At 45.6% G+C, this 22,002-nt stretch overlaps 6 protein-coding genes across 6 annotated transcripts; 2 read left to right on the forward strand and 4 right to left on the reverse strand.

The window, feature by feature from the left end:
• Positions 1–455: 455 nt before the first annotated feature.
• On the reverse strand, positions 456–3,320 carry LOC129596973 (vascular endothelial growth factor receptor 1-like). The gene is made up of 7 exons (XM_055494378.1): positions 2,600–3,320; positions 2,278–2,534; positions 1,944–2,213; positions 1,660–1,884; positions 1,218–1,594; positions 909–1,135; positions 456–756 (listed from the first exon to the last, which is right to left on the reverse strand). Exons 1-7 carry the CDS (start codon positions 3,136–3,138, stop codon positions 579–581), a joined length of 2,073 nt encoding a protein of 690 aa, XP_055350353.1. The 5' UTR covers positions 3,139–3,320; the 3' UTR covers positions 456–578.
• Positions 3,321–3,592: 272 nt separating this feature from the next.
• On the forward strand, positions 3,593–6,555 carry LOC129596972 (vascular endothelial growth factor receptor 1-like). The gene is made up of 7 exons (XM_055494377.1): positions 3,593–4,192; positions 4,256–4,521; positions 4,636–4,896; positions 5,010–5,225; positions 5,400–5,791; positions 5,860–6,086; positions 6,145–6,555. Exons 1-7 carry the CDS (start codon positions 3,657–3,659, stop codon positions 6,347–6,349), a joined length of 2,103 nt encoding a protein of 700 aa, XP_055350352.1. The 5' UTR covers positions 3,593–3,656; the 3' UTR covers positions 6,350–6,555.
• Positions 6,556–8,273: 1,718 nt separating this feature from the next.
• On the reverse strand, positions 8,274–9,520 carry LOC129596927 (uncharacterized). The gene is made up of 4 exons (XM_055494334.1): positions 9,069–9,520; positions 8,600–8,856; positions 8,377–8,534; positions 8,274–8,288 (listed from the first exon to the last, which is right to left on the reverse strand). Exons 1-4 carry the CDS (start codon positions 9,518–9,520, stop codon positions 8,274–8,276), a joined length of 882 nt encoding a protein of 293 aa, XP_055350309.1.
• A 930-nt stretch (positions 9,521–10,450) lies between these two features.
• On the forward strand, positions 10,451–13,073 carry LOC129596928 (fibroblast growth factor receptor 4-like). The gene is made up of 4 exons (XM_055494335.1): positions 10,451–10,625; positions 11,660–11,808; positions 12,476–12,649; positions 12,837–13,073. The coding sequence occupies exons 1-4, from the start codon at positions 10,451–10,453 to the stop codon at positions 13,071–13,073; spliced, it is 735 nt and encodes a 244-aa protein (XP_055350310.1).
• Positions 13,074–15,983: 2,910 nt separating this feature from the next.
• LOC129596929 (uncharacterized) lies at positions 15,984–16,995 on the reverse strand. Its single transcript, XM_055494336.1, has 3 exons — positions 16,978–16,995; positions 16,303–16,675; positions 15,984–16,165 (listed from the first exon to the last, which is right to left on the reverse strand). Exons 1-3 carry the CDS (start codon positions 16,993–16,995, stop codon positions 15,984–15,986), a joined length of 573 nt encoding a protein of 190 aa, XP_055350311.1.
• Positions 16,996–17,886: 891 nt separating this feature from the next.
• On the reverse strand, positions 17,887–20,830 carry LOC129596930 (uncharacterized). Its single transcript, XM_055494337.1, has 2 exons — positions 20,821–20,830; positions 17,887–20,759 (listed from the first exon to the last, which is right to left on the reverse strand). Exon 2 carries the CDS (start codon positions 20,752–20,754, stop codon positions 17,887–17,889), a length of 2,868 nt encoding a protein of 955 aa, XP_055350312.1. The 5' UTR covers positions 20,755–20,759; positions 20,821–20,830.
• Between the last annotated feature and the right edge of the window lie 1,172 nt (positions 20,831–22,002).

Genomic DNA, 22,002 nt, shown 5'->3' on the forward strand with positions numbered 1-22,002 from the left:
TTGAAAACCGAAGGAAATCAGATTTTAATGGGCTTTGTTTTAACTTGTTATCATTTTTGTTGAAACGCGAGCCAGCCCTTTCACTACGTTATCCTCTGTAAGTATTACCGTCGATGTTTCGATTGCTTTTTGTAATGTGCTGGTACATGCAAAGAGTTCGGCTTAGTACGAACTATGAAATCATTTTCTATTAATTTCAAATAATGACGGAACCCGAGAGATCGCATGAAGTTTGAGGTTTGCCACGCCGTTGTACATTGTACTGTATATGGGCTTATGGCGTGCGTAATGTGCAACCTGGCCGTGGCACTAGCCACCAACAAGAATGGGCATTCATTTTACGATCCCTGAGAGAAATGACATCAGAAAATAACGCATCGAAAGCAATGTTTATGCGTAAGACTACTTACAAAAACGTTTCAGCTTCAAGTCAAACCTTCGAAAATAAAGATATGCTTAAAATACAAAACTTGACTGCTACCGTACCTTAAAATACAAAAAAACCCGTCATACGGTTTTTTTTTTCTACGGGTAATAATCTCCGGAACTTTGAAATTAAACTTCCTGAAAATAACCTTTCAAGGCTTGGCTAGGTATTCTCGGCAGGTTTCATTGAATTGAACGTAAGAGTAACTTAATCGTAAGTATGCTTCTTCCGATTCGGTCTCGACTATGTTGCGGAGTTGCTCGGCTAACCAAGAGGACGTCTTGCGCTCGTTCGGTGCGAGTGCCCAGCATTGCCTTAAAAGTTCATACCTGCCAACCGAGCAATAAACCATTCAGCGGGATTATGTTTTTATGAAAACACGGTAATCATAGTTGATACAAGAGCTAGCAAAAGCCATCTCAAATCTTTTTCGTCGTGTTCCTCAATAATTGTAAGTGCAATCAGACTAACTGTCACTTACATTATCGCGGAACACTGTGCTGGTTTCTCCAAGCGTAATCCATTCTGCAGCGCTGAAAGGAAAGCGGAGACTGTGCGATGCGGAATGGCAGAAACACCGGCATATGGTACGGCGCCCAGACTGCACACTTCCCAGAGAACCACGCCCAATGACCACACGTCTGACGGGGGCGTAAACACTCCGTTCTCGATGGCTTCCGGTGGCATCCAGCGCACGGGTAACGCCTCCTTTAAACGACCCAGTTTCGATTAGGTAAATGGATATTCGAACTGCGTCGAACATCTTCAAAATATGCAGTGATCCCAGTACCTGCATATCGTGTACAACGAATTCACTGCCTGCCCGTGCCATTCCGAAATGCGAGATCTTGACGATGTTGTTGCTGTGTACTAGGATATTCCGCGCCGCCAGATCGCGGTGAAGAATAAACTGGCTGTGGAGATACTCCACACCGCGGCTGATCTGGTAAGCGAACTGCACCAGAATTTCGGTCGAGAATGCCGGTTCTTCCTCTTCGCTACTGATTTCAAAGGCAGCGATTTCAAGCGTGCCGACGCTACCGTCGTAATTTGGCTTGGCTGACTGAATTGAACTTAATTGTGGTTCACTGGCTTCGTGTGACCATTTTCGTAAAAGATCCGTTAATGGTCCGTACTTGCAGTACTCCAGCAACATCCGTATATCGCCTGTGATCGCAGAGACTATCGATTATTCTTGATACAGATGATGCACATGGACGTGCCTTGCTTACCTGTTATAACTACGCCAAGCAGATTGACAATGTTCAGGTGGCGTCCGACTTTCGCCATGATTTCTAGTTCGTGAATTAACCGGCGCAGTTGGCCGGTACTTGTCGATGATCGGGCACTTTTTACCGCTATTTCAATCAAGCTATCAGCATCTGGTTGTTGATGGATCCTGAAGACGCTTCCTTTTCGGATGATGTAAGCTGCGCTGCTGTTTAGCACAATATCCGCTACGAGATAGTTTTATACACTGTGCGTTATTTGGTCCGGTGATTGCTCCGGCACTTACATAGCTGCAGTTGGGCTAAAGGAATTTCCAGCTGACGAACATAGCGTTCTGTCGCTACATCCATGGTAAGCAGTTCCGTGTCGAAACCACAGCTGAATTGAGTGTTCTGCAGGCAACCCAAATGCCGGCTAAAATGCAGCATATCACCATGCTGTAAACGGCGTCGTCGGTGTCGACACATTAGATAGCCACTGACTAACGCAACCGCTAGTACCACGGCTGGAATAACCGTGGAGAGCGTCACCGTTGCCACAACGCCGCGCTGGACGGCTACGAGAAAATCGTTACTAATATCGTGTTAATCGGTTATGAATATACAGCGCCGTGTACCTACTGCTGCTTATTGGTAGGTGTCGCTTGAGAGGCTGCCTGACAACAATGGAGTCAATCAGAAATGGATGTAACGTTTCGTTGATTGCGCTCGTGTTCCCGTCGGTGTGCATTATGCCCAATCCGAGGTACATCTTCGGCCACGTATCCAATCCGGGTACCGTCAAATTCAGAGCCCAATGGTCATCCACATACCAGATAAGCTGCTGACTTGTCCATTCCAGTGTATATACGTGATAATCGACAGATAGATTTCGGTCACTAAAACAGGTACTTCCCGAACTGATTATAGTGAAAGACGGTACTTTGAAGTAGTGCAAAAATACCTGGTAAACTGACTAGCATGACTCGATGTATTTCCACTGCTGTCTAAGTAGTTCACCACTCCCTCAACAATACGCCAGCGTGCGGTGGGTAATCCAATGAATACGCTGGGCACAGCGGGAACTGCGCACCGAAACCCAGCTAGCATTGTACAGGAATACAAAAACACGCAAGGCAGTAAGGTCTTCTCTGGCGGGAGTTGGGCCCGGATGATCAGCACACCGTATTTGAAATGGAACCCGAATTTCGTGTTGACGTAACGTGGAGTGCGCAACACGCCGGCTCCGCTGCGTCTTGTACCAACCTCCAGCCGCAGCGCACCGCCTTCTATGCGGATGTTTTGACGATCGTCCGGTGCCAGTGTGGACGGAGGCAGCGTCTGGTCCGTCACCGTCCATCGCCGATCCAGCAGTGTGCCGTTAAAATCATCGCGGAAGATTTCTTTACTGTCGGTATCGCCAGTTACAAAACCCGGTGATGCAAGAATACCGAAAATTAACAGCAGGCTGCTAACAAACGCTGCACCGAGCGGGTTAAACATGACCGATTTTTGGATCTGAAATTAATACGTTTGGTAGTGGCTGGTATACCCTGCAAAAGTTAATAATGTTTTAAACGGCGTCTTATAATGTTGCTAGAAAATATGCGCTCTCTTATAGACCAAGCTGAGTAATCCTGGGAAAATAACCAATCCATGAAATCTGGTTGTCTGTTTGGCTTTATGGTTAGCAGTTTTAGTATGTTGTAAATCTCGGTTGGTGCACACATGGCTTGTAAGTTTTTTAATAACTGTTATTAGGAGCTTCTTATCGTGACAAGACATGCCAGCGGCAAAATAAAAACACATAGCAAAAAAACAACTGCACAATAAAGCTGCGCATAGCGAAAGCTGGTAGAAACCGAAAATAACTCAAGGCGGTGTACTTCTATCAAATATAGACAGGTGTTTAAAAATGGCTATTACAAATTCACAACTGTAATTGTAAAGACGTATATCCGACAGACTTGTGTATTCCTATGATACCTTAAAAATACGGTTTATACAAACAAAAAAAGTGAATGGCAATGGAAATCAACATTATACGCATATATTGCTTATTGCTATACCTGGGTATGGGAATCCAAAGCATCCTAGGTGCGAATGTGACAGAAATCTTTAGGGACGATTTCAACGGTACAGCTTTGGATACTACAAAGTGGTACATCCAGAAAGACTATCCGGAATTTACGGAGCACTACGATCCCGGCAATGTGCGCCTGGAGAAGGGCATCCTTAAGTTGCGCGCCGGTAACCGCCGCAACGGCAACGTAACTGTCTTAACGGGCGCCCGCATTTTCACGGGAGACAAATTCAGTTTCAGCCAGGGCGAAGTGGTCATGCGGGTGAAATTCCCGGTAGCCAGTAATCAGCAGGCCGGCGCTGGATTAGCGCTGCTTCCTTGTATGAGCACCGCGATACGGGACTGCTCAAAAAACGAGTCGTTGCCCATTCCGACGGTATATGTACAAAGTACTACGCCCAACGTGCTGGACGGGATTCTAACGTACGTGGACGAAGCGGGTCGAACTTTGGAGCGCACTTATTATTTTTACAAGTACGTACGTAGTTCTAGCTGATAATCTGACGCTAAAGCAGGTGTGGTTTGATACCGTTGCAGTGATGAAGATCTGTCGCTGGATTATCACACTATTAGATTGGTTTGGACGCGGGATCTTTTTGCCTGGTTCGTGGATGAGGAGTTGGCTTTGAATCAGACTGTACCAGGACTGTCTAGGTGGCCGAGAATGTATTTACAAATAACTATGATCAGCACGGCAATTTATAGCCAGCCTAACTATCCGTTTGATGCCGCCGATGTACCGCACCAAGAATTCTGCATTGACTACATCTATGTTCATCAATTCACCAATGCCATTTGGAAAGGTATTCAGCGCGCTTGCGATCCAAGGACCATAAGCAATCGATCCGAACAAACGAAATTAATCCAATTAATTCAAAACGTTTGATTATAGATTCTGAATTTTTGACTGATTTTAGACTATACGATACCAGCCGTATTAGCAACCGTTATCCCAGTGACGCTCCTCACAGTCCTTGTAACACTGATTGGGATCAAAATGAGGAGCAGGCGACAGCGGCATGGCAATATGCAGAAATTGTACGGCGCGAACCGTTTCGTTTCCACTATGTATAGTCTGAAAAATCTACTGGCTCGAGATAATGCCACATTTCGCGTATGCTCGGAAATTCAGCAGCGCGTTCAGCAGTTAGAAGTTCCATTGAGCAACATCCGCCTAAGTAAGACATACAGAATAATGTACCAAATTTAACCACGTAATTCATGTCGATTCATTATGGGCGATGACATCAGCAGAAAATTTAGACCTCCTATGTAGTTATTTAATTTGTAGCGGAAGAGGTTTTAAATTCCAACAACACCAGTGTTACTCTAAAAGGCTACGCGACAGGAATCCACGGGGAAGAAGGATTGACAACAATTGCTGTCAAACGATTGCAGCTCGCGACTGAAGCCTCTCAAATTCGATTGCTACGCCAGGAACTGGAAATCTTAGTGAAGGCTGGTCAACATGTCAACATAATTACGCTTTTGGGCGTCGTGCTGAAAGGTGAGTGAGACATGTTTGATTCTGCATCTAGCTTTTATTCAGTTTCATGCAGTTATTACTTTTTCTGTGGCTGCAGAAAACTTATGCTGATGACCTAACTAAAAAACTATTTTCCTCAGCATAAAAGAATTAAAAATTGGTACGCATAAATAAGAAGCTTCGTATTGATTTTAGGCGACTTCTTTCTACTGCTTGAGTTCGCCGAATACGGAGCGTTGCCGGACTATCTCCAAGCGCACCGTGGCGCTTGGTTTTACAACCAGGTTGACGCAACGGGCAACCTTTTGCCGTTTGACGAAGACCAGGCCAACCAGCTTCAGCAAACACTAAACGAACCCCCATCGAAATTCGACAGGGAAAATTTTGACTGGCAGATTCTGTCCACGCGTAGTCTGCTGCGTTTTGCGCACCATGTTAGCCGCGGACTGGAATATCTCCACGCCCGTTCCATCATCCACCGTAACTTATCCGTCACAAATATTCTAATCTGCTCTGGGCAAGTAGCAAAAATTTTTGGATTTGAGATGGCTCAGCAGGCCACCGAGTACATCGAAACAGATTCTGTGGTACGATGTGGCAGCAGTTGCAGCTCAACCGATTAACAAACAAATATAGTTCTTTGTGTTTTGTCCAGGAGGTCTTTTCGCCACGCTACTTGGCTCCGGAATCTCTCAGCGCAAGCAGGTTTTCGACCAAATCCGACATTTGGTCGCTGGGCGTGGTGTTATGGGAAATGTTCAGCTTTGCGGAAAGTCCTTCCGCTGTCGATGCAGATACAAATGCATGCGACGACGTTGAGTTTACTAGGTTCTTGGCCAGTGGTCGGCGCATGCCAAGACCGGAAAAATGCCCCAGCGTGATGTAAGCACCGTATGGTTTGCGGCACTTGTGATTTATTATAAGAAGTTGCCATTTTCAGATTTGACCTGCTGCCTAATTGTTGGAGAACAGTTCCTGATGAGCGACCGAATGCTTTATCCGTAATGAAAGCTTTACAAAACGCCAATGAGGACCTCATGGAGCACACCTACCTTCACCTGGATTACTGGCATTCCCAAGGAGATAATCTCCAAAGCGTTGCTGCGAAAGAAAACCACATCGAAGCGAATTCGATCAAGGGCTGAGCGTGACCGCCGTGCCGTAGAATTTATCGAACCGACAGTTATTTTGGAAACCGTATGTCAATCTTGCCAATAAAAAAACTTGCCAGAGAATGATGCTGAAAAGCAGCCTCTCTGAATACTTTATCGACCTTTGATATAAGATTATGCGTTGAATTCCCGCGATTGGATAATAGTTCTTTTGCTCTGATTCGGTGCACGTCTGTCACCTTTTATGGTATCATTAATAAAGCATTTTTTAATATGGTTGTACAGTTGATTTGTTTCATTTGTTGCCATTATTTTAATGTAATTTTATATTGAGTTCTTAACGTTCATATTGACTTTTTCTAAATTTTTATGGGAAGAAAAACAGTTATCAGACCATAGTATTTATTTCGACGCAATATATTGCACTGTCGTATGCGTGTTAGGGTACAGAGTCGTGAGTTTACGGAAACACTAGGCAGACTTTCGGTTGAATAAGGTCATTCGTTCAGCTTAATCGCCGTTTCCACTGTCACTGCACCGTTTCCGACGCCATTGCTTTTGATGTACCAGTAATCAAGACAAAGATACGTCTCTTCTGTCACATCGTCAATGATGCTGCATAAAGAATTAGTAATGTAAGATGCATTCTTTCGATCATTGGGCGTCCGTTTCCAGCAATCCAGCATCAAATAGCATCTAACAAAATCAGCAACAGCAATTTTGCAGGAAGCAGAGATGATTTTTTTGTCTTTGAAAGTTCCTCTTTATCGAGTGATTAACAAACAACTAGGATTATTAGGATTCTAAGCAGTAGATTCAATAGCGCAATCAGAACACCACTTACTTTATCTGGGGACATTTTTCCGGTCTCTGCAAGCGTAGTTTGTTTTGAATGAATGTAGGCGAAGCGCCGTCTTGGCTCAGATTCGTTTCGGTGACACCAAAAGGAAGTTCTTCAAAGCTAAACATTTCCCACAGGACGACGCCCAGTGACCAATTGTCAGATTTCGTCGAAAATTTGTTTTCGCTTATAGATTCCGGAGCCATATGATGAAGTGACAGCGCTGTCTGTGGTGGAAGAACAATCCAAGTCCGACACTGCACGCCAGCAGTTATGATTGTATAATAAATTTTAATCACTGGCAAAGTTACCGTGAGATCCACTGTGCTGTACTCAGTTGTTTGCTTCGCGAATTCGAGTTGAGAGATTTCGGCTACCTGTCCGGTGCAGATGAAGATACATCTGGCAGATAAATTGCGATGGATAATGGAGCGAGTGTGGAGATATTCCAGTCCGCGGCTGATATGATGGGCGAAACGCAGCAGACTGCGCGTGGACAGGATCTGCCAGTCAAAATTGTCCCTGTCAACTTCCGGCGGTTGTGCGTTCAGCGTTTGCTGAAGCTGGTCAGCCTTGTTCTCGTCGTATGGCAAAATATTGCCCATTGCGGTGACTTGGTTGTAAAAGAGTGCGCCGTCGTGCGCTTCCAGGTAGTTTGGTAGCGTCCCGAACTCTGCGTACTCGAGCAAGAGAACAGTTTCGCCTAAATCGATAAACATCTTATACAGTTTGGTTACGTAGCTGATTCCAAATGTATAACATATTCGGGGAGAAATTTGACTGCAACATGAAACTTTTACAAAATGCGTTCAGCACTAACTTTTCAGCACGACCCCAAGAAGTCTGATAATGTTCATATGATGTCCAGCCTTGAGAAAGTTGTCCAGTTCTTCAGCTAGTAATCATAGTTGGTAAGGATCGTTTGCGCTTTTTGGCCGCTTTGCTGCGATCATTGTCGCTCCTTTACCCTGGATTCCTTCCGCGTAGCCCTCAAGCGTAACACTGGTGTGGGTTGCATCCAGGATTGTATTAGCTGGAAAACAACTTTGACCTTTGTACAATTCAGAGATGCTTGGAACGTCATCATTGGTGGCTGATAACAAGGGCAAAACTCACTTAAACGAACATTTGCTAATGGATTTTCCAGGTCCTTAATGTGGTGCTGAATTTCCGGAGACAGGGAAGGTGTGCCTCGATCCCGTGATAATAAATTTCGCACACTGTAAATCTTGGGAAACAGAACGTCAACAAAATGCTGCTTCTGCATATTGCAGTGTCGTTGCCGCCTGCGTCTGAGGCCGAATCCGATCTTCATGGCAATAGAGATAATTAAAAGAATAGCAATAATGGTTCCCACTGTCGCCTGTAAAGCGTGATCTGTAATAGTGTTCATACTTGTTGAAAAAAATTTTTATTTCATTGATACTAATCTAATCGTTTACCGCGTCGAACGGCATCAGTGAGCTGCTGGACCGATATGTAGTCAATCCAGAACTCTTGCTCTGGTGCGTCGGTGGCATTAAAGGGAAAGTTTGGTTGACTGTAGTATTCCTTGTTATATAATGTGAATAATCGTGGCCACGTTGAGAATCCCGATACTGTCTGGTTCAGCACCATTTCCTCATCCACATACCACGCCACGAAATCGTGTGTCCACACGAGTTGTACCACGTGGTACCCTGACGACCGGTCTTCATTACTGCAAATTTGCAGCTCGTTTCAATTCGTTAAGCTGGCCACCGATATGAGATGATTATTTAATTGTTTAAGCAAGAGTTTCGTAAACACGTAATGATGCCAATTAAAATTTCAATTAATTAATCAATTCGTCTAATTATAAAGCTCTTCCAAAAATTATAATACAGCAAGTTGTTACGTTGCCGAACGAGATACGGCTAGACTGATACCTACCAAAAGTAGTAGTCCATGTACGTCAGTTCGCGACCAGTGCGGCCTTTATACATCACACCGCCATAGACAACGCGTGGCGTCAAACTGCTGACCCACAGTTGCAAGGCCGGTAACATCTCGCTGTCAGTGCAGTCGTGCTCTTTACTGTTCCGACACGGCTTCAACGCTATGAAAGCACTGGCAGATAAATCGCTGGCCAAGGGGAATTTCGCCCGAATAATCATCTCACCGTAGGTGAAATTAAATTTCTCCCATGTGAAAATCGCGCTGCCAGTCAGTATGGTTTGCGAGCCGTTGAGCCGGCTACCCGTTCCCATCACCAAATGACCGGCTTCCAGACGGATATTATCGACATCGTAACACTGCTCAATGAAAGCTGCATCCTTTTGCTTGAACCACTGGGATTCATTGAGGTATGCTCCACTGAAGTCGTCACGGAAAATCTCAATCATTTCGGCACTGACAAAGTCATAACTAAGTAACAGGCAGAGAAGAATGTACAGTACTTTGAACTCCATGTTTGTTGATTCGGACAACTGTTGATTTGTTTTTTTAACAGATGGGCGCCGTAATTTCTTTGGCGGTAGACGCGCAAACGCACTCATGATACAGATGCCTCACGGCAGTCAGGTGGCGCACTCGAGATGGATGCTGGAAAGCAATAATTATAAAAATTTATTACCGTAATAATACGCACCAGGTGTTAGACATATCATCATCATAAATACCTAGTTTCTCGCGATGCAGGATAGATTATAGAACATCATCTCAGTAAACAACGTTTTACTTTTGTTCGCAATATTTTAGAGTAACCGATCTGCCATATTTTGAGCAAAAACCTGAGCTGTCTGTGTGGAAATTTGCGCCGTGCGTAAGAATTTAACAGTCGAAGGAAATTTTTCGGTGTCATAAAAATCGGAAGCACGCGAACTGAACTTCCAAGTCTCAGAATCACCGTTGTACAAGCTTGTCCGGTAATTTCCTACGTAAAGGTACAGCTAGCGCGAAGTTAGCGCATATAACGATGGCCACTTCACTACGTTCATCAAATTTCGTAAATGCGCACAGCAGTCAGGTTGTCGCTTACTGCACCGACCATTTTCTAGCCACCTTCCGCCAGGCGGTTACTATTAATCTCATAAAATTGTATGGCGTGTACGAAGCCACCACCCAGCCAAATGCAAGTTACGTGTTTAAACAGTGTGGCGTGGCGCGCCGTAGTGTGAAGTTTGGCGTAACACGCAAATTTGTGTAAATCGCTGTATGGATTCGTAAGAAATTACCGGACAAGCTTGTACATTTTCGGAAATATTGCCCACATACGCAGTGATGATGGCTTGCCTTAAAGTAATACTCGAGTAATTGTTCTGCATGCATTTTGAATGCTGTCCAACAGTCCCACATCCGCCTCACTCGATGCCGAGGACACGCTTGTCGAGGTCTTCCGGGACGATTTCAACCAAGACCAAGTGAGTCTAAACTGGACGGTCATCGATAATGCACTGCCGTCATTTCTCTCGCCTCCCGCCGATCGTCAGAATATTAATTTGAAGGACCGTATGCTGCGACTTGAAAGGGGACTAGTGTGAAATGGTTCACACATTGTCTACGCTCCACGCTACTTGAACACCGAATTTCTCTTCCAATTCAAATACGGCGAAATGTCCATGCGAGTCAAAGTTCCCGCTGTGCATGACGCTGATGCCATCGTTGCACTGAGCTCCTGCACATTCACAAACTCAACATGCCGGCTGCCACCAGTTCCGAATGTAACGGTCGTGCTTGGCACTGGACTTGGTAATGTTATTGGGAGTATGGTGGACTATGTGGATAGCGAGGGAGTTACTATGCGTCACGTTGCACACTTTACTAGGTGAGCCAAGAGCTTTTCTTTTCAGAACATCAACAAACGCCTGCTGTTGTGCACATTGCAGCGATAAACCTCTGTCCCTTGATTATCACCTGCACAAACTGGTGTAGACCAGCGAAAGCTTGATGTGGTACAAGGACGGACAATGGGCGCTGAATTCAACGGTTCCCGGTATGGAGCGCTGGCCAAAGATGCATATTATTCTGGGTATTATGCCCAGTTCGAACGACAAGGCTGGTCCAAACTATGTAAAAAATACCTCAGTATCCCAGGTGTTTCTAGTCGATTACATCTCTGTGAGCCAGCGTAGAGAGAGCCCACGATCCCTTGCTGGTAAGTTTTGCGGCTGTCGCTGCCTGTGATATTGTACCGGTAAGATAGCTCCTGGATACGCAAAATTGGAATTAAGTTTTTATTTACGGCAAAACGACATTTACCCCGAAAACGCAATACCGCGCCAGCAAGGGATTCCCCTTAATTATGGCGAAGCTGTTTTCCTGAGAACAAGCAGAAATTTTATTGGCGCTATGAGCCATAAGAGCTGATGAACAGGATAACCAATACTGTACTGTAGTCTACCAAAATGGCGTAAATTGTACGTATAGTACGGCTAATCGAACAAATGCAATTTAGGAGCACTACCTAATGCCTACGAGCTCTAACTATGAAACACGTAGCGTCTTAAAGCACTGTATTTATACTGTGAAATATTCTGCTGTAGGCACAAAGCGCCCGGTTCTTTTGTCTGCCATCCTCGGGATGGATATTCCAGCTGCCGTCGTATTGGCTGCATTGGTGGTTGGATACGGGATGCATCGCCGCAGTCGGCACAGTATACAGCGTGGTAATATGCTGCATGGCGATCCGAAGGTGCGCTTCCAGCGAAACGTACCCAACATATCCGATATATGCGGATTTGATGCCGATATCGTGGTGACGTGGTCAGAGACTTGGCGGCCGATCCCTGCGTCCGTCTACTCGAAGTGCCCTTAGCCAGCTTAGAAATCTGTACGTATTTAGGACAGCATTCTGTTACTATAATAAATTACTGATGTTTAAAATATGGAGCTTGGTACGGTTCCTCGCTAGTCGCTACTTCCTCACTGATTTGTTCTGCGTTAATGATGCGTAATTTTTGTTTAAAGCGGGCGAAATAATAGGCGGCAGCGCCTACCATCTTATCCGGAAAGGTAGCGCGTCGGGTTTGTATATGCAATCCCACTGTGACGGTGCTGCATCAGTTGCCGTTAAAACTGCGAGGAAACGAAGGAATCTGTGCAATACTCGTCGACTGCTTCACGAAATAGAAACGCGAGCAAAAGCCGGTCGCCATCTGAATATCGTCAACGTGCTGGGAATTGTCCTTAACGGAGACGTCCTGCTGCTATCGGAGTACTGCGAATTTGGGTCCCTGACAGCCTTTCTTCAAAGCCGTGGGCATGTGAAACATGGAGACGTAGACCGATCGGACAAGAAGACATCACAAAGCGCGATCACAAGAAACGAAAATTCTATAGACAAATCACTGTTTTCTAAGCTTATTCGCTTTGCTTATCAAATTAGCCGTGGAATGGAGTTTCTCCATAGTCGCGGCGTTCTCCACCGCGATCTAGCGGCGAGCAATGTGCTGCTGTTCGACGCCAACGTGGTGAAAATCTCTCATTTCGGAATGGCCCATCAAGGACCGCAGCACACTCTCTGTGATTTGCAGGTAAGAGGCCTCTCTGTGATTTGAAGGTAAGAGGCTCTTCCTAACAGCGGCCGCGAATTAGCTCCAACGAAAATTTTTGGTGTGGATGAAGATGCATAACATATGGTTTACTGTATATACTAAACCAAGGAAGTTCAAATAACTATGAATCTATGATGGCTCTGCAGCCTGCTTATTATATCGACAGGAGCTGTTGCCGGTGCGGTGGATGCCCCCGGAAGCCATCGAAAGCCAGGTTCTCTCGCAGCAGTCGGATGTGTGGACCTTTGGTGTAGTATTATGGGAAATGTTTACCATGGGTGCCACACCTTATGCCGACGCTAACTCCATCCGGAGACACTCCGTTGGCAAGTTCCTGACAAGTCTGAAAAACGGTTTTCGGTTGGAGAAACCAGTGGACTGTCCAGATTTTGTGTACGTGTGAGTTGCGTGTGGTATTTTGAGCAAATCGAAACAATTCTTGTTTTGCCACAGTGCTGTACTTGAATAAGTTCGATCTACCATTTTCAATTTTTACGGCTGCGGTACATACAATGGTCATCGTAGTTGGTTTCTCATCTGCACCGGTTTCGAGCCTCACTGGCTGCTGCCTTGTGTAAAAACTTAAACTGTTATTTTTAAATTTTCCCATGTTTATTTGAGTACTGAAATATCCCAGTTTGATTACTAGGTTCCAACTCATGTGCCAGTGCTGGCGGCCGTCACCGGCAGAGCGTGCAAATTTTGCGGGGCTTTCCGAGCAATTCAGAAGCATCCTCGGCGCCGACTCGGAGGAGATCTATTTGCGATTAAACTATTGCTACTCCCAGTTCAATGAAATCCATCGTGATACTTTAAAATAAAAATGATCAGGCAATTACGGGCATTGCTAGCCTGTTACTATGATTTTATAAGTGGCTCGTAAAATCGAAATGCGATTGGCAGCTTTTATGCGTGGTTCTTACGGTACCGTTAAAAATTGTTTACGTTAACACTGGCACGAAATTTCTCGGTAACGCAAACCCGGCTTGTTGTTAGAGCGGTGCAACGAACAATTTTATGTTACAAGACCTGAGTATTGAAAAAAATGTGGAAACAAATACAGTGCTTGTAATAACAGAAAGTAATTTTATGGGTCGTCATTATAATGATAACCCAAAAAAGCTACGATTCGATTGCTGCAGCCACTATGGAAAGGTTTCTGAGCACTACTTCTCCATCACGTATAACCATTTCCGCGTTAGAGGCTGTGGTCAGATCGATACTGACCACCGACGACGCTTGTCTAGCCGGTTAAACTGAGGTCCGCATTGTGCGCTTCGCTGCCCTTTCCGGGCACGGGGTCGCTATGGTTGTCATCGTCCTGAGAGTACCAGTAATCCAGTGGAAGGAAGGTACGTCTGATCCGTCACATTGTCATTGAGGATTTTCAAAGTCTCGGCTGTATAAGCAGCATTCTTTCGCTCATCTGGCACCCACTTCCAGCAATCCACCACTTCATCGTATCGGCTGAAACACCTTGCGTATTCTACAAATATTCAAGAGGTAATGACAAGAAAATCATTTAACTCAGGCACCATTACTTGCTGGGATGCGTGTTCATGGGCGCATAAACAAACGGTTACAAACATAAAAAATGTTCACTACATTGCGTACATTGTGCTAGGGCATCTATCTCGTCTTTCTAAACGTCGTCGATTCTGCAGAATTGTAAGGAAATTCCCGTTATTACATTCGTTCAAATCCGCGTAGGGAAGTTCAACCAAACTAAATATTTCCCACAAGACCACGCCCAACGACCGAGAACCGGATTTCGTCGAGAATCTGCTCTCGCTGATCGGCTCCGGAGCCATGTATCGTGGCGACAACAATTCCGGAGGGAAAACAGTGAACTTTAACAACAGTCTGGAATCAATGTTGAAAGTTACCGTGTGATCTGTTGCAGTGTATTCCATTGCCTGCTTCGCCATAACTAATCCGGCGAGTTTCGCCTCTTGCCCATAGCAGATCATGACATTCTTGGCGCACAAATCTCGATGAATAATAGAACGGGTGTGGAGATACACCAGTCCGCGCCTGACATGGTAGCCAAAGCGCATAAGAGTGCGTGTGGATAGTATCTGCCAGTCAAAATCCACCTGGTCAACTTTCGGTGGATGAGTGTTGAACTCCTGCTGAAGATGGTTAGCCTGGTCCTCATCGTATGGTAGAAGGTTGCCAGTTGGGTCCACCTGGTTGTAAAACCAGGTGTCACCGTGCGATTTCAGATAGGTAGTTTGGTAGCGTCCCGAACTCTGCGTGCTCCAGAAGTAGAAGAGTTTCGCCTACAGTCAATAGACCGGCTTCAGATTTAGCATTCTGTGTTTAATAGTTTGGAGATAACGGGACATTTTGGACATAAAATGCACCGAATACCCACTTTTTAATACTACTCCGAGAAGTGAGATGACAAAACATTCAAGTGTTGACCCGCTTTCACCAACATTTCCAGCTCTTCAGTCAATAGTCGCATCTGGCGAGGGTTGCTTGGGTTTTTTGGTCCCTTTGCTGCGATGATTGTCACTTCTTTATCTTCATGGATTCCTTCAACGTACCCTATCAGGGTAACGCTAGCATCGCTTGCGCTTAAAATCATCTTGCCTGAAATTCCAAAGGTCAATTAATTTTTCCAGCATCCTTTAAAGTCATTAAGATTGGCTGATTATACGGCAAAACTTGCGAAACACTCACTCAAGCGAATGTTTGCCAGCGGAATTCCTACTGTAGATGTTGAATATGCTGCTGGATTTCCGGAGATATAGAAAGCGCACCACGATTGCGGGACAGCAGATTTAGCAGTCTATACATTTTGGAAAAAATAAACCGGTAATCAATATGCTGCTTCTGCATGATGCCGTGTCGCTGCCGCCGGTGTCTGATTCGGATGCCAAGAACTGCGAACAAGATACTGAACAAAGTAACTGGAATAATGGTTCCCAACGCTGCCGGTAAAACATGTTCTGGCAGATGTGTTGGAGTTGCTGCTGTATTGTGAACAACATAAAATACTGCTGACACCAATAAGATGCAGACTGCACTTAAGTGCGAAGGTGCCATCGTAAAACAATCAACAATGAATGGTGCATTCTTAGAATAAACTATTGTCAAACCGTGCGGTAAAATGTGAGCGCAACCAGTGACACGGATTTAATGTATTTTACTGATTCTGGTACTGTTTCGAAACGTAGCGAATCACAACTTTAACTATATCATCAAGGTGCGGACTAAATACTTTTCGGCTGCAGTTGTAACTTGTAATTTGTAAATGTATAGAACAAATGTAAGTGTATAGTAACTGTATGGTACAAACAACATCTTAGATCAAACTGTAGTCAAACTCGTGAGGTAAAATATAACCATCTCCGTCAACATCGATTTCTTTGTACCATTCCGGAATTTCGGCCATTGCCCCTCTTGGATGCCGAGCAAGAATCTTATCGGACAACTTCAAGAACACTTTACATTCGTCCACATCCAGCTTGTCATCGCCATTGAGGTCTGCAAAAGAATGCGCACCATGTCAACACAACTGTACAAGCGAGTACCGGATCGTATAACTGCACTCAGCTGCAGTGCATGACACCCATAGCGGAGTATCAGACTTTGAAGAATACCAGTGCCAACGATTTTCTTACCGATGATAGCGAATTTGTGCTGCGCGGTACTATTGTACACAACTTCCCGTTTGCCGCGGCCTATTCTGCCGACGCTCACCGTGTTGGGCGGTCCGCCTAGTCCACCTCCATAACTGCACTGGCTCTTCGGCTTGCATCCACCGTTGCAGTTGCAGCAAAAAGTATTGCACTTGCCCTTTCCGCAACAACCAAAATGGCTAGGATCGCAAGTTCGGAACACGCGGCAACGGCTGTAATTCCGGCTAGTGCAAGGACACCGACCACCAGCAAAGTGTTGAGTGAACCGGCCATTGTTAAAACGTTTCTCGTAGGAAAAACTTGTAGACTGATAAAGCTGTGCCAAATGAATACGTCTGCAGCGACTGTTATAGAACTGTGTGTAAATATGCTGTTTTATATGTAATAGCTTTAATACTTATTGCGTGTGCGTATAAATACCACCGTATCAGTGTTGTAATCAGTGCAACTGATAGAACTTCGTGAATTTTGACGCCTCGCCCAAACCGGTATCAGATCGGTTCATACATGTGGTGCACAGGATCGTTCGAGCATTCCAGGCAGAAGTGATCTAATCTCGCTGTTAATCAACTACTAATTCGTAATATGCTTATGAATGTTTCGACAGACGAGTGAATCATACGACTATCGAAGCAGTTATCAATTTGATCGAAATACCTGTTTATAGCGTTTCATTGTACAGGAGTAACAGGACCCACACCGGAGCCACCGAAACAAGCTACCGTGACTAAGAAAGCTCCTGGTTTGGAAATGGTTATGGCTATTGAGGTTGGTGGACCGAATCCGGCGGCAGCGGTGGCGGAAGCCGTTGATAAAATCCAACTGGGCGACGACACGTCGATGGAGTATCAGGATTCAAGACACAGAGGCCGAGGTGATTGTCGAAGAATAATTGTTTAATTATTACTATGAGTACGTATATGCGCTGGTGAATCATTATTTAGTTTAACTAATACTTTTGCTATTCTGACAAGAAAACCTAGGGTAGATTTAGCATTGTAGTGGTACGTATCGTACTTGTAAGTTGTAATCACTGGCACTTACAGTTACGTATAATCGCGTGTACGGAGTCGTGAGTGTACGGTATGAAGTTAACATTGATCTCAACCACCGATGGTAATCTTCCCACGATACCAAATTATTGTCATAATTAGTCTGCTGCGAGTTGAAAATTATGAAATCTATAACAATAGGAGTACATACAGATACGTACGCTACTGGTTGCACTAGTGTATCTAAATAAATACATATAGGGGGTAAAAGTAAACGTGTTCCACCGTTCCCCTGTACTGCTGCCGTCACCCGGCTGGAGTTTGACGTTGTGGCTGAACATGGCGCTTACGTACCGCGCCAGATTTAACCATATGTATTGCCGTAACGTAACACTCCAGGCGGGTGACGGCAGCAGTACAGGTGAACGGTGGAACGCGTTTACTTTCGCCCCTTATATTGTACAGTACACTACACTCAGTACACTGACTAGTGACTACAGTATGCTACGTCGTTAAGACCTTTAATAAGTATCACAGTGCTAGTACAAAACTGAGTACCAAAGCAGAATATAATTTATAATAAAAACACTTCTTCGATGCTATCCTGTTCGGGGATTGTACCCATCACGCAGATCGCGTTTCCCCGTTGCATTTGAATAGATAGCCGCTGCCTAAAAAACTCTTTTGCGCGTTTTTGGCCGGTAGCAGTTGCAATTCCGTTTCCTATCTTCTGGACGAGCGTTTTAGTTCCATTTCCCCAGGGTCCGTAGATTTCAAATGCTGCTGCCATGAAATTGTACCTTGGTTGCAGCCAGCCGTGTTTTGTCAGCTTTCCTCGCTCCGCGTGCTCGGCCGCAGCCCCGACGTTCACCAGGGTCCGATCAATATACGAAGCCGCTAGTGTGTCTACGCAAGTCACGTCGATAGCCAGTGGCTTTCCGCGCTCCCAGGGTACGAGCGTGATCACGTCCGGCCTTTTGCGATCTTTCACAGAGAGACCTTTTGGTTCCATTCTGGCTGGGAAACCTGCGGTTTTCAGGCCGCGGGTGAACTCTCCGCTGAGGCCATCATGTCTTGGCAATCTGCCGGCTGACCGTTTACAACGGAGCCCGTGCCGCCCCAGATCATCCACTAGTCCACCGCAAACGCACACGTGAGGAGTGACGATTGGAGCTCCCAAGCGTAGCGCTATGCTTATGCGAAAAGTGTTGTTTTCCAGCAAATTTCCGAGACATGCTGCGGGTAACGCATGAATCCATACACCAGATTCGGGGACAGATACCGCCTTTAGGTGAGCGATTTTCTCCTTTGTGGCCCGCAATTCGGTTAGCCTTGCATAAGTGTTCAGCGTTGTGGGTGTGTCCCAGGCTTTTTGAACATGTCGTAACACTTCAGACGGAAGTTCATCAGTGTCAGCCAATAGTTTCCAGGCGCGCGTGGCGGCAGACAAATCGGTAGCCGTTAGCGTCGGGCACAGCCTTGAAGTCAGCGGAAACAACGAGGAAGCCGATGCCAAGTAGGCAGAGGGAGCTAGCTTCTCGGTGCGTCTGACTCCCAAGCCGCCGAAGCGAACGGGGAGAGATGCCTGGAGCCACGTAGGATGATCCATCCGTACGTTGGTGATCATTTCCACTGCATCGCGGAACACCTGGTCGAGCTTGTACAGCTCCTGCGGAAACATCCAGGCGAGAGAGGTGCGCAAGATATGCACGATTTTCGGCGCTCCTAAGCAATTTTTCAGCAGAAACAACGCTTGATGTTTAGGAATCAACTGCAAACGGCTGCACATTACCCCGAGCTGACTGATTTTCTCGTTAACAATCGGTACGACTGCTGGTGGTAACAAAGGGGATCCGAGCAGACAAAGCTTATCTGCTGTTAGCACTGTAATTCCAGGAAACAAAGTAGTGAAGTTTTCGATGACCGATAATCGCTGTACTTCAGTACCACCACAGAGAAAAAGTTCACATTTCGCAATGTTGACGGAAAGGCCAATCCGTAGGGCTTCCGTGATAAGCAGCTGGAAATTGCGTAGTACACTTGACGGGTGGCCTCCTAGCGTCCCGTCATCCATGTACCAGGCATTCAAGTCCGTGTTGATTTTATCGATGATTAGTTGCAATACCGAACAAAACAATGCAGGGCCAAGAGGATCTCCTTGTTGCACACCAGACTGGGAGGAGATGACAGTTTCCCCCAAAAACAGCATCGAATACGTACCGTAGCACAGCTTTATAAAAGGGTAGTATTCCGGAATGACTTCAGAGGCTATTTTCAACACTTCTTCCCGTGATACGCAGTTAAAGGCGTTCGTGAAGTCAATTTTCAGAAGGGCCTTGACATCTTTGCTATACTGTAGGAGGAAATCTCTAGCAGTATGTATAACAGCTTCGACACCTCTCTTAACACCCGAACCGAGCTGATGTGGCTGTAGCAATTCCGATGTGACTGGCCGGATGCGGATATCCACTGCTTTTGCGGCGAGACGTCGATACACGATGCCAACAGCGATTGGACGCAGGCCTCCGTCTTTTTTGCGTAGAGCGACGAGTCGGGCACCACAAAGCAGAGGGACAATTTCCGTCGGTATATTGCCTGTCAGAATAAGATTTAACAGATCTGTCAGTGAGTCACACAGAGCAGACGAAGCGTCATCCAGTCTTGCACCGATCAGATCCAGCAGGTGTTGGGGTCGCAAATAATCTAACCCACCTGCGCTACCACGAGGCATCGCCTCTAAAACTGACAACACCTCCGTTGGAGAAAGCGGGACAAACGGCGTGGCTGGTAGATCAGCGGGGAGAGTAGGTAGCGGGGCTGCAGGGTGTTTGCGCTGCATGCTCTCTATCACCTCTGGAGTGATGTCAGCTACGGAGTCCGACGAAAGGAGAGTGCGAACGGCTCCGCTCACATTAAAGTCGTCAATTTGAATGCCAACACGACGGGAAATCTCATCCTCGGGTGTAGCGTGCCGAGGCTTGCCAGGAGCGGAGGGTTCTTCGCCATCGAGTTCTCCGCTTTCAAATTTCGCGATGCGATCACGTATATGTGAGGTGATTGAAGTTTTCCGTGACTTTTTAGTATCCCCTGGGAGAGACAGGATCGCTGAGGGAGCAGACAGCAGCTTATGCCACGACGGGGTATCATTGGTAGAAACGACGCCCTGCATAAGCTTCGTCAAAGCTATGGCTACCGATGCGCGGGCGGCTTTTGGTATCCGGCGCATAATTTTTCTCCTAGCCGTGATAAAGGAGGGGGTCGTTCCGACCGCGGGCGATAGACGGCTGCGCGCGGGCGATAGATGGCGATAGACGCGCTGAGCCTGTGGGGGTCCTTGAACGCGGCCTAGACCATTTCTTTGGCGCTCGAGGCATTTCCCGCTTCCACGATGGCTGCCAGCTCGTAAGCAGGTGAACTGACAGTCTGGGCAAGTCCACGTCATTTTCACTGTAGGGGAAAATTCACGGCAGAGAGCGAATCGAGAACACTGTGGTAGGAAGCAACTTACAGGATGCAGAACGGTGGGGACCCGATAACTACGGGACAAGCTGCCACGACAGCCTCTGATGGAATTCCGAAGAACTTCCACAGACTAGGTCCCGTAGCCACCCATTATACACGGATGAGGGAAATTAATCATCCGGGGGCGAAGTCATTCGGGAATACTACCCTTTTATAAAGCTGTGCTACGGTACGTATTCGATGCTGTTTTTGGGGGAAAGTGTCATGCTACGTTCAATGTTTTAGTAAATACTACAGTGCTTAGCAGCACGTAATCATAGTGAATGATCGGTACTTAACGCTTGGTACAGATTATTATTATTATTATTATTACGGCACAAGAGCAGACAACCCCAAAGGGACTTCAAGTCTGGTCGAAGATATAGTGCTTGACCGACGGACTAAACCCCCGTTTTCTTGAACATGGAGGACCTTCGCTTCGCTTCGGTCGAAAAAGTGGCGTCGGGAATAGTGGTGTCGTAATGGTAAAAAACCGTCTCTGGAGATTATCGAGCTGAAAGGCGGTATCCCTAACCTTTGCCCGTATTATTTTAGAAAATATGTACAGTACCTAATAGCAAAAAGGGTGCCTGTAAAAGCCGTTTTTTTCAGAAATTTATTTGCAAATTGAAATTATCTGAAATTATTTGATATTAGTATTATTGAAATGATTAGAAAATTAACTGCGCTGAATCAGGCCGCTACGCGAAATTTTAAGGCATTTACTTGGAATTTATTTACTTGGAAATGCTGTTCACCAGATTTCAGTTCTTGATTCGATTTGTGTGGACTTTTTCTGCCTTTTTTAATTTTGTGATTGTCCTCAACGATTGTACCCCCTGCAGTTGCTACGTTTATGCAAAAGCTACGTTTCACTGCACTAAAATGGTTGTTAACAAATACAATTTTTAATGCATTGTAAGCTATTTAAAATGCCGCAATTTATATAGATAAAAATTATCAAATGCTGTGTTTCTCAGAATATTCAGGTACTTCAAATCCTTTAAGGGAACCACATTAGCATGCACCTTTTTAAGCTTAAAAAACCGCCAGTTAATCATCAAGTACCCTAATAATACCACAAGTTAATATTACACTTGTACAAATAATTAATAAGTAAATATAAATTGTTGATGTACGTACTTTTCTGTAATCTTTTGTGCTCACTTCTGTTTCTTCCACCGGCTTC

This window comes from Paramacrobiotus metropolitanus, unplaced genomic scaffold, assembly GCF_019649055.1.
Source record: "Paramacrobiotus metropolitanus isolate TYO unplaced genomic scaffold, Prichtersi_v1.0 Parri_scaffold0000098, whole genome shotgun sequence".
NCBI lineage: Eukaryota > Metazoa > Tardigrada > Eutardigrada > Parachela > Macrobiotidae > Paramacrobiotus > Paramacrobiotus metropolitanus.

Coding starts and splice junctions, on each gene's coding strand:
- LOC129596927 (XM_055494334.1), bottom strand. CDS start 9,520: ATGATTGAGATTTTCCGTGACGACTTCAGTGGAGCATACCTCAATGAA. Junction 8,857..9,068: donor TACATGGACTACTACTTTTG/GTAGGTATCAGT, acceptor GCAAATTTGCAG/TAATGAAGACCGGTCGTCAG. Junction 8,535..8,599: donor CACTGATGCCGTTCGACGCG/GTAAACGATTAG, acceptor ACACTATTACAG/ATCACGCTTTACAGGCGACA.
- LOC129596928 (XM_055494335.1), top strand. CDS start 10,451: ATGCTGTCCAACAGTCCCACATCCGCCTCACTCGATGCCGAGGACACG. Junction 10,626..11,659: donor GAATATTAATTTGAAGGACC/GTATGCTGCGAC, acceptor ATTCTGCTGTAG/GCACAAAGCGCCCGGTTCTT. Junction 12,650..12,836: donor ACACTCTCTGTGATTTGCAG/GTAAGAGGCCTC, acceptor TTATATCGACAG/GAGCTGTTGCCGGTGCGGTG.
- LOC129596930 (XM_055494337.1), bottom strand. CDS start 20,754: ATGACGTGGACTTGCCCAGACTGTCAGTTCACCTGCTTACGAGCTGGC.
- LOC129596973 (XM_055494378.1), bottom strand. CDS start 3,138: ATGTTTAACCCGCTCGGTGCAGCGTTTGTTAGCAGCCTGCTGTTAATT. Junction 2,535..2,599: donor CATGCTAGTCAGTTTACCAG/GTATTTTTGCAC, acceptor TACCTGTTTTAG/TGACCGAAATCTATCTGTCG. Junction 1,595..1,659: donor GCTTGGCGTAGTTATAACAG/GTAAGCAAGGCA, acceptor CTGCGATCACAG/GCGATATACGGATGTTGCTG.
- LOC129596972 (XM_055494377.1), top strand. CDS start 3,657: ATGGCAATGGAAATCAACATTATACGCATATATTGCTTATTGCTATAC. Junction 4,193..4,255: donor CGCACTTATTATTTTTACAA/GTACGTACGTAG, acceptor ATACCGTTGCAG/TGATGAAGATCTGTCGCTGG. Junction 5,226..5,399: donor TTTGGGCGTCGTGCTGAAAG/GTGAGTGAGACA, acceptor TATTGATTTTAG/GCGACTTCTTTCTACTGCTT.
- LOC129596929 (XM_055494336.1), bottom strand. Junction 16,166..16,302: donor GCACAAATTCGCTATCATCG/GTAAGAAAATCG, acceptor ATTCTTTTGCAG/ACCTCAATGGCGATGACAAG.